Below are 10,998 nucleotides of genomic sequence, written 5' to 3'. Positions count from 1 at the left end.
ATATTTTATATTTTTAATAATTAATATAATTAATAATAATAATAAATTTAAATAAATTAAAATTAATATAATAATAATATAATAATTAAAATATTTACATACTGGTTTCGGAGGACAAGTCCCTATATTTATTGACTTTATAAATAAATATCCCATAGAATTTTCTTCTCTTACAAATTTGCATAAATCATCTTCTAAGTGAATTGCCATAGGAAGTGTATATTCACCCATTTGAGTAGTGAACGTATCAACTTCCAGCTATAAGAAAAAAAAAAAATATGATAAAAAATGAATGATTCAAATAATTTTTTATTTGGATATAGAATATAATTAAAATTTGCTATAGTATATTCGATTCATCAATCTTATTTTCTTATTCAATTTTTCAAGATATAATATTTTTATTTATTATGTTACGAGTAACTATACGTACTTTGATGGAATCATAAGGAGTTTCAAGAATTTCCAGATATGCATCCAGTTTAGATCCATATTCACTATCGTAGTCTACATTTATTTCACATTCCTTTATATATTTTTCGTTTATATCGAAACACTCAGCATCTTCGAACACTACCTCGTAACTTGCCTTTTATCAATAATAAAAATTATTGTTCATATTGAAGACTAAAAAGTTTTTTTATTAGAACAGTAATATGTAAATATGAATAAAATCTTTCTTACAAAAAATATTCATAAGGAATATTTCTTTCTTTTTAAATAGCACAAATAATTATGATCATTGATGTTTGTGATAAATAATAGTAACAATAAATTTTAAGATCTTTCAAAACATGACAAAATACATATACTTTATGATCATCGTATCAGAACCAATAAAAATCTATAAATATATATATATCTTCTAATAGATAAATTTTGTTATCAAGTTTTACAGTTCACTCTCAAGACGAAAATTTAATATTTTTAATAATCCTAATTTAATTAAACATTTAGAAATTAATAGATATTTATATATAATAGATATTTATATGTAGATTGTCAACATTATACACTATATATATAAATAAAAAAAAGAAAAAAAATTATATAAATTTAAATTATCAAATATTTTATTAAAATTAAATATAAAAACTGACATTTTATTATTATACTTTATTTCTATATGGTTTTTTTTAACAAATGTAATTTCACAGGAAATTTATTTTTATGTAATATATATTTTATAAATCATTTGTAATAAAAAATTAATTAATTATATTTACCTGTACTGTGCATTGTAGCATACAAACTGTTAATAACCACAAGAACATCTTGATCCAGAAAACGTATTGTATTCTGATACACAAAGTACTCTATTCGACTTATCATTAAACACTGTTTTTTTTCATTTATTAAGTTTGTAGAAAAAAAGCTGAAAATATAATGTGATTCGTGATTTTATCAGAAATCATTATCTCGTGTAATTACGAAACTGACACGAAAGAACAACAATTTTAGAATATCTCGTTTTTATATAACTATTTTTATTATTGTGCATATGCATATACTGTTAACAAATCCTGAAGCGAACATCTATATAAAGACGAAAGAAATAAAATCATTATTAGAATTATTCATAAGTTTTTTTTGAAATTTTCTAAAATTCTAGATATAAAATATTTAAAACAATTTATTAATTATTTTATAAAGAAAAAAGTTTGTGATAATAAATTCTTCTTATTACAGATTATCGTTAAAAATAATAATTTCAATTTTTATTTTAAAAAGATAAAAATTAAAAACATTATACGTACTTTTACTTTTTCATATTGATCGATGACCAATCGGTTCAAGATTTCCTAAACAAATTGTGCTCATTAAATCCATATCTACAAAAATCGTATCTAAATAAATCCTATCCCCAAAGGATAGGATTTATGGAGAAAAAATACGAACTTGTATCATCATTTCCACAATATACCCATCAAATAATATTCTCGATATTAATCGATCAAGATTAAAATTTTCTAAACGTGCAAAACGTGGTCGCTTCGAATTCATTTCCCAAAGGATGGAATATGTCAACGCAGCGTCACTTCGATAATACACCAGGTTACAAGGGATGGACGCTTCACGAGCTTATTTCAATTCCGACTGAGCGGGCATACGGCTAAATGGATTTCGTCAATTCATTTACCACTTGATCTAGTCGCGCATTTCAATTATATGCGTACTCTTTGCCAATGGTATCCGGCCGTGGTGTGCACGCACGAGCCGCATCGACCGTTTCCCTGATAAAGTCGTGGGAGTGGATGCGGTCCACGATGCAATTGAATTAATCTCGATCGAACAACACCGCGGCACAAAACGAAACAGGAAATCGCGTTGTCGCGCGCGAAATCGAGCAAATGCGGCCACGCCGAATCTATTGGCCGTTATTAGCCGTAACTGTTTTCCAGAACGTTGCTCGTTATTGGCCCCGGCCAACGGTTTTTCTTCCTGTTCCTCTCGTTTCCTCCTCCTCCTTCTCCTCTTCCGCGCTTCATTAATTAGAATGTAACCGGTGCGACGCGATTAAATTACTGGAATAGAAGTAATTTATTCGATGGCGAAGCAACTTGATCGTCCAGAACGATATTTTCAGGATAAATTCTGGATGGATTTGAACGATTGAAAAATATCGACGTGTTGGCAAACATGTTCCGTACAAGGGGAGGAGAAGGAAAAGATGTTTGGCATTTAATAATCATTTCTTATTCCAAATATATCATTGTTATATATATGGTTTGTACTGTATATAAATGATTATAATTTAATTTAATGTGATAAAAGTAGGTATGTATAGTCTCTTAAATGTAATTCATCATTAATTCTGGATAAAAGCTTTTCAACAATTGTAAAAGAATTGTAAATGTAAAGGTTATTTTGATAAGTTTGGTAAATTGTATTCAAAAGAAATATTTTTTCAAAGTATTCCAGATCATGTTCTTTCTTTCTGGAATACTGTTTGACTCCTCTTTTAATTGTCCAGTTGTAGAATTTTTCATCCCTTAACATTTGATCTAATTTTTCTCCTTTAATGTTTGTGTGATTTTTTATAGATATAAGTCACTGGAATTTATAAATTTATTACTAGATATACACAAGTATAAATAAATAGAAAAATTGAAACAGTTATGTATGAAAAATTTAAATCTCAACTTTTCATTTATATACACTTACATCGATGATGACTACATTATTGAACGAAGTACAGATATATAATTGATGATATACAATTCATACTTACACAGACTTATCGATATAATCATAAGTAACAAAGATTAGATACATGCCGTGAAATATTTTGTAAAACATAATTGTTTGAAGAGAAAATATCAAGATGAATCCAACCTAGATTGAAGATTAAAATTGCGTTGTCTCTCCAAATTCATCTCATTGGACAATCGAATTAAATTAGCCTGCTCATTTCTAAGAGCTCTCTTCAGCTCCTGAAGCTTCCATCCTGCCTCCATTTGCTTCTCCGCAATCTGTTTCTGCAAAGCAGCTATACGTTTATTCAAAATATCCGTCGAATTCTCTGATCGTTGGGGTGCTTCACATGGAACAGCTTTGGAATCTTGTTGCACCATGTCTGATGTCAATTCACATATCTTGTCATGAAGTTCTGCCAATTGCGTAAGTGTCAATGACTGAAATGAAACACGATAAATACGTTAAACAAGATATTCAAACGAATGTATAATTCATAGATACGTTTAATGACTATTATTCTTGCACTTACATTTAACCAACCATCAGGATCGAAGGCACCAAGTTCCTGAAAAATAATTAAATTATATGTTGAATATATTTTATTTTTTTAATATTGTATAATTAATTATTGTATAATTAATTATTGTATTGTTTTCGAAATGGTCATTAATTATTTAAAATATTACGATATAGTTTTTAATTTATCATGAATATTGTACATACCACAGGTTTTAATAATTTAGCAAGATTTTGTATTTCTTGTTCTGCCTTATTAATATTGATACTTAAATCTTGAGACATCTTCAACAAATCCTCAATCTCAATGTCATTTGTTGTATTTGGATTTATTTCTGATTCTTCCAATTTATCCGCCATTTTGGGTTCTGTACCCTTACCGTCTAAATAATTGATGTAGTCTCGAAGACGTTGTACACCTATTTTAAATAATAAAAAAACATATATTTTGTATTTCATAATTTAAAAAAAGAAATCAAAGATGAAAAATATAATTTTTTTAAATGTAATTCAATGAAAAAGTAAAATTATCAAATATGTATATATAAATCTTCAAGATGAAATATAGTAAAATACTAAATATTTGAAAACAATATTTGTATTATTATATCTTCTCAAATTTAATAAATCTTTATTTTTCAAAATGTTAATTCATTAAAAATTTAAATTATTTTTTATTCCTTATTATTTATTATTTTGATTTTTATCCCAATTATATGAATCAATAATCTCATATTTTTTATTATTCTTTGTCGATCAATCAAATGTTTATAATTTCAATGTTCTTTTCAATTTTCGTACACCGGTAATTCGCGTGTATAATTTGTCGCTTTTAGCTTGAACCATAGGATCGTTTAATGTCTTATCATAAGCCTCGTAATATTAAGCTAGTAATATGCTGATACGTTTAGCCAGATATTGTAAACTGCGATTAAAACATGGATATACTTACACGCACTTGAAGATAATACGTGTAATACGTTTTCTAATCGATCGATTCTGATCAAATTAATTAGCACGATATTACGTCAAACTTATTACCATGTACAAAATATGTACATATACTGCATGTATGTACATATAATATGTATATACACATAGAGATTAGTGCGAGTCAATGACAGATAAAAATTGTTCAACTTTGAACTATACATGAACTTTCATTTTTATCTTTCAATAAAAAAATTATTTATAATATGTACGTAAATCCATTGATTTAACGTTAATAAAAATAGATATTAAAAGATAGATAAAAATAGGTATTTATAAATATTTAAAATGAAGAAATTTTTAAGAGATCTTAAATTTATAATAAGAATCTAAATATAAGATCTGAATATATACTTTAACTTATAAAAAGAAAACTCTACAACTCTAAACTCTAAAGAATATATAACTCTAAAGAAATATAATTGTACAACAATCATGTTGCATTTAAATATTTTTTCGAGTCTATAATATTCAAATGAATCAGATATTGTAAATGATTAAAAATTGTAAATAATCTCAATTGAGATAAATCATAATGACAATGAAGCAATAAAGCGACAAAAATAATTTCTTACATATATGCACATTCGGAAAGAAATCTTTATTCTATTCTTTATACCTTTTAACTGGTTTTCAAAATTTTTCTGCAGTATTTTGTTTGCTTTAACATACTCGCTGCAATCATCCAGAATATCTTTGTCAATTTCCGTTTCTTTTTGATCCACATCTTTATCTGCACACACACATATATATACAATGAATAATTCCTAGAAAATAATTTTTTCATATTAGAGATATTTGCTAAACTTTTCTAAATATTGAAAAATCAAATTTATCGATGATTTTGTTCATTTCTAAATAATATTAATAAATACGATATCTATAAAAGGAAGAAAAAATATACGTGCAATTAATAAAAATCCTCATCCCAGCTTTTTATTAATATTGCATATCTTTACTCGAATTTGTAAAAATAGTTTATTTTTGTCACCATCAAATTTGCAGCATCGAAAAGTTCGAACAATTGAAATGCTACTGTATTAATTATCGTACCTAAAGCTTTTTTCAGTTTGTCATTTTCCGCTTTTAATTTAGTCAGTTGCTTGCGCAACTTTTCGTTCTCTTTCTGGCAATCGTATAAATCGCTTTTCAATTTTGCATTTGTGGTCTTCAACTCGTCAATCTCTTTGTCCAACTCCACATCCTTTTCCTTTCTTATGTCCCTGTCTTCTCTCGCCTTGGTCAAATCGCCCCGCAAGTCGGTATAATCTTTTTTCAATTTGTTCAAATCTTCTTTTAATCTATCCCCTTCGCTTTTCGCATTGATCAAGTTGTCTTGCAGTTTCACATTCTCCGATTTCAACTTCTCCAATTCTTTAAGCAACCTATTGTTCTCCTCCTGGCAATCGTCTAATTCTGTTTTAAATTTCGCGTTTTGATCTTTCAATTCGTCATTTTCCCTCTTCACCCTGACCAGATCTTTTTCCAACGCGGCAGCACGTTCTCTAAATGTATCTCTCTCCATTTTCAAATCAGTAAGTTCAGTTTGCAAATTATTATAATCATTTTGCAACTTATCCAAATCATTCTTCAAATTTAACGATTCGTTTCTCGCATTATTTAAATCGTCTTCTAATTTTTTATTGGTTGATTTTAATGTATCCAATTCCAGGCTCGGCTTATCCAATTCCTTTTTAGTCTCTTCCAACTTTTTCTTCAAATCATCAACCTCTTGCATCTTATCCTCGAGACTATTGATTTTATTTTTCAAATCGTCATTCTCTCTTTTCAGATTGTTCAATTGAGTCTCCATATCTTTCAAATTATCTTTCGCCCCGGCTAATTCCTTAGACAATTCCGCGTTCCTTTCGTTCAGATTCTCGATCTCATTCTTCAGATTCGCACTTTCATCTTTCAGTGCGTCCAATTGTTTATTCAATCTCGCTATTTCCGCATTCAGCTTGTCATTCTCGTTCTTCAGCTTGTCGTTTTCATCACGAGTCTTATTCAATTCCGCTTTCAACGCTTCCAGCTCCTCCTTCAGATTGGTCGACTCCTTTGCCATTGTATCTTTGACAGCCGTTTGTTTCTCCAATTCGTTTCTGAGATTGTTCAAATCTTCACGGGTACGATAGAGTTCCTTGACCAACTCCTCTTTCTCCACCGACAAATTCGATAGCTGATTTTCCAGAGACTTCATCTTCGCCTCCATATCCTCGAGTTTCTTCTTCGACTCGTCGAGCTCTCTCTTCAGACGATCATTCTCCGTTTCCATTTTATCCAGATTCCTCTTCATCTCGTTGATTTGCGCTTGCAATTTATCATTTTCAGTCTTGCAACTTTGAAGATCCGATCTTAATTTTTCCGCGGCTGTTTTCTCCGCGTCCAAAGTCGTCTTCAATCTGTCGATCTCCACCCTCTGCCCATCACCCTCTCCTCTCAATTTCCCGAACTCGTCCTCCAAACTTCTCTTGTCTTGGAGAAGTTTCGTGTTCTCAGATTTCAGATCGTCCAATTCGGTTGTCAGCCTATTGTAATCATCCTTCAAACTCCTCAGAGGATCCAATTCAGACCTTAACGCGTTATTGGCGTTTTTCAACACAACGACTTCATCTCTGCAATCCTTCAGCTCGTTCTTCGCCGATACGAGTTGTTTTCCTAGATCGTCTATCTCACTTCTGTACTTGCTGTTATCCGCTCTCAATTTCTCTAATTCTTTCTTCAACGCTTCGAGTTCGGAATTCAAGGAAGCGATTTGTACATCACCCTTATCTTTGGCCGATTTTTCCGCTTCCAATGTTTTCTTCTGTTGGTCCAATTGCGACGTTAAATCGGTCAATTTTTTATTCAGATCGTCTTTCTCGTTCTTCAGTTTGATTAGATCTGATTCAATGACTTTTTTCGCAACCTGTAAAAATTTAAAATTAAATTTGAAAACGTTTTTTACGTGATATGCATATAGTGTAATATTAATATTAATAATAATATTAATTTTAATTTAGAAAGAACGAAAATTCGTATTAATATTTTGAAAATTTTCTTAAAAATTCATAGAAATTTTATTTTGTCTCATTAATCACGATGAAAATATTTTATATGAAATATAATATTTCCCGTGAATAAATATATATAAACAATAATAAAATTATATCAAACGAAATTTATATTCACTTGTTAAGCAAATAATTTATTTTACCTGACATTCGTTCAAATCTTTCAATATTTTCTCGAGATCAGCTTTTAATTTTTCATTATCCAATTCGAATTTGCAATGCTCCACTTTCCAATGGTCTATCTCCGCTTCCTGATCAGTGATTTTCTGCTTGAGTTGTTCGATCTTTCTCTGCAAATCGGTAATATCTTCTTTCAAATTATCACATTCCGTTTTCAAATTCAATACAACTTGTTCCGTGTCCGATAACTTCGTTTTAAGATCTTTATTTTCCTGTTTCAAAGCATCGTTCTCCGCCCTACAATTGTCCAATTTCTTATTCAAATCGTGCATTTGATCCTCCAATATTTTCATAGCGTTTCGCATATTTACATTGTCGAGCGTTTCTCTATCTAATTTAGCTTTTAATTCGTTCGCCTCGTTTCTCAAAACCGCCAATTCACTTTGCGATTTCTCGTTCTCGCTTTGCACACGCGACAACTGCGGTTCCAAAATCTGAATTTTATGTTCAGCTTCCTCGAGCTCGCGTTTTAATTTATTCGTTTCATCGTTCAACGATTTCAATTGTCCTCGTAATTTTTCAAGTTCATCCTTCAATTTGTTATTTTCGTCCTTCAAATTGTTATTTTCACCCTTGCACGATTCCAACTCTTTTTTTATCTTCGTATTCTCAGTTTCTAATTCATCATTCTGCTTTTTCAATCTTTCATTTTCCGTCTTATTCTCCGCCAATTGCTTGTTCAATTGATCTTTCTCATCTTTCAAAGCAGAATTTTCGCCCTTCATGTTAGTCAATTCACTGGCTAAACTGTCCCCCTCGCCCCTAAGTCCGTGAACTTGAGATTTCAGCTCGCTGTTCTCATTTTTCAACTTTTCCATCTCGTCCACACATTTGTCGAGACCGCTTTTCAAGGAGTTCATCTCGGTTTTCAATTGATCGATCTCCTTCCCAGCATTTTCCAATTCCTTTTTCAAACGATCCACTTCGGCACGCAAATCGCTATCCTCTACTTTCGCTTCATCCAACTTTTTGCTAGCGTCGGTTAATTTTTGTTGCAATTCTGAAATTTTTGGTTTCAGATCGGCAACTTCGTTCGTCAAGCGATCCCTCTCAGATTCCAAGCCTTCAACTTCCGATTTAAGGTCCTTGTTCTCAGTTTTTAGCTTTTCTATCTCGTCAACACACTTCTCGAGAGCGTCTTTCATAGAACCTATCTCGGATTTCAATTGATCGATCTCCTTCTTACCACTTTCCAATTCTTGCTTCAAACGATTCAACTCGCTAAGCAAATCGGCGTTTTCCGATCTTATTTTGTCCAATTCCTTTACAGCGGTGGTCAAATTTTGTTCCAATTCCGTGTTTTTAGCTTTCAAACTCGTATTTTCGTCCGACCAGGTCGTTTCGATCTTCTCTCTCTCCGTCTTAAGTTTCTCGTTCTCTACCTTCAGTTTTTCCATCTCGTCCACGCATTTATCCAGAGCATTCTTCAACGAAGATATCTCTGATTTTAATTGCTCGATCTCTTTCTTGTCTTTTTCCAATTCCTTTTCCAAATTATCGATTTTGGCACGTAAATCGGCATTCTGCGACTCCACTTCATCCAATTCTTTCTTAACGTCGTCCAACTTGTGTTCCAATTCCGAAGCTCTCGTTTTCAAATCGTCGTTTTCTTTCTTCAAATCGTTGTTCTCTTTCTTCAACTCGCCATTTTCAGTCTTCAAGTTCTGCATATTTTGTTGCAGTTCTCGAAACTCGACGTCCTTTAACTCTTCCTTATCCTTTAACGCATCACCGACCGCTTTCATCTCTCTCTTCGACTCTTCAAGGTCGTCCTTCAAAGCCTTTACGTCCTCCTTCAACGTCTCGTTCTCGAGTTTCATCGTGTCGAAATTCCTCTGCAACTCGTTCTTCTCCGCTTTCAGTTTGTCAAGTTGTTCATCGGCCTTGTCCAACTCCGTCTTCAGATTTTCGTTCTCCGTCAACGTTCGTTCCAGCTCCCTCTTCACACTCTGATTCTCGTCCAGCAACGCGTCCCGTTCTCGCTCCACGTTGCTCAATTCATTCGAGAGATTGTCGATTCGCGCCTCCAAATTGCCCATCGTTCGCTTCATGCTCTCGTTATCCTCGTTTAACTGTTTATTTAAATCCTCGAGCGCCTTCTTCTGCCCCATCAGATCATTGTTCTCGCCTCGCAGCTGCTCCAGCTGAGCCTTTAAATTTTCGTTGTCCTCCATCAACTTTTTCGACTCTTCCAACCGGTCGCGAAGTTTATCGTTCTCCATCCTTTCCACCTCTATCTCATCCTTCAGATTCAAATTCTCCTTTTGCAATCTCTCGAGCTCGCCTCTGTTATCCTCCAGCTCCTTCTCCAACTCGGCCAGCTTGTTCTCGAGGACATCCATGTCCTCGCAACACGCCTCGAGCTCTTTGTTCTTTATCCTTTGCTTTTCCAACTCATTCCTCAGATTCTCGAGCTCCTCGCTTAAACTCTCCTGCTCTTCGAACCTCGCCTCTAACTCGTTAACCTTGTTCTTGTAATATTCCTCCAGCTTAGCCTTATCTTCCAATATCTGGATTATTTGATCGTTCCTCTCCTTCAATGTGTCGCGCATCATATTTAACTCGTCCATTATTTCCTCTTTCGTTTCCCTCAGTTCGTACAATTCCGGCTCCAGACGTTCCAGCTTAGCTTTCAAACCGTCCAAACCGAGCAAGTTTATCTCCGACTGTCTTAACGTGTTCAAAAGATCCGAAATCTGAAAGAGGAGGGAGTCTCTTTTTTCGAAAAGAGTATAAATCATAAAGTAGTAAGATTTTAACGCATAATTTAATTTGCGGAATATTTCTTCCAAATGAAATCGTATAATCTTCGTATTAATTATACACATAAAGTTAACAAGGCATCTAAACCTTTCCATTACGTTGTTTCAAAAAAAAAAAAAAAATACAAAGAAGAAAACTTCTTTTTCTTTCTTTTTTTCACCGACTATGTCTTTTTGCATCATCTCTCTCTCTTTCTAAAAAAAAGTCTCTGAATACTAATTAACCTGTTACCTACACTTCCCAGCAACTTTCCATCTCAAACAAACCCTCAAACGAGCGTTTCAACGTATCGTAACAC

General features: G+C 32.3%; 2 protein-coding genes across 3 annotated transcripts in view; both read right to left on the bottom strand.

The window, feature by feature from the left end:
• Nucleotides 1–1,347, bottom strand: part of LOC102681448 — a 2,361-nt gene extending 1,014 nt beyond the window's left edge. The window contains 4 exon segments of the mRNA XM_006612759.2: nt 103–258; nt 434–589; nt 1,227–1,310; nt 1,312–1,347. Coding sequence (XP_006612822.2) covers nt 103–258; nt 434–589; nt 1,227–1,310; nt 1,312–1,332 — 417 coding nt within the window. The 5' untranslated portion in view covers nt 1,333–1,347.
• Nucleotides 1,348–3,100: 1,753 nt separating this feature from the next.
• Nucleotides 3,101–10,998, bottom strand: part of LOC102681323 (protein MLP1-like) — a 10,720-nt gene continuing 2,822 nt past the window's right edge. For both annotated transcript variants that reach the window (XM_031509074.1, XM_031509073.1), the window contains 6 exons: nt 7,901–10,633; nt 5,758–7,612; nt 5,324–5,437; nt 3,922–4,133; nt 3,728–3,763; nt 3,101–3,635 (listed from right to left, as the gene is read on the bottom strand). In XM_031509074.1, coding sequence (XP_031364934.1) covers nt 3,321–3,635; nt 3,728–3,763; nt 3,922–4,133; nt 5,324–5,437; nt 5,758–7,612; nt 7,901–10,633 — 5,265 coding nt within the window. In that variant the 3' untranslated portion in view covers nt 3,101–3,320. The remainder of the gene's footprint in view (nt 3,636–3,727; nt 3,764–3,921; nt 4,134–5,323; nt 5,438–5,757; nt 7,613–7,900; nt 10,634–10,998) is intronic.

This window comes from Apis dorsata, unplaced genomic scaffold (assembly GCF_000469605.1).
Source record: "Apis dorsata unplaced genomic scaffold, Apis dorsata 1.3 scaffold_126, whole genome shotgun sequence".
Taxonomy (NCBI): Eukaryota; Metazoa; Arthropoda; class Insecta; order Hymenoptera; family Apidae; genus Apis; species Apis dorsata.
The sequence above is the reverse complement of the archived record's forward strand: the minus strand, read 5'-3'. Positions and strand labels throughout refer to the sequence as shown.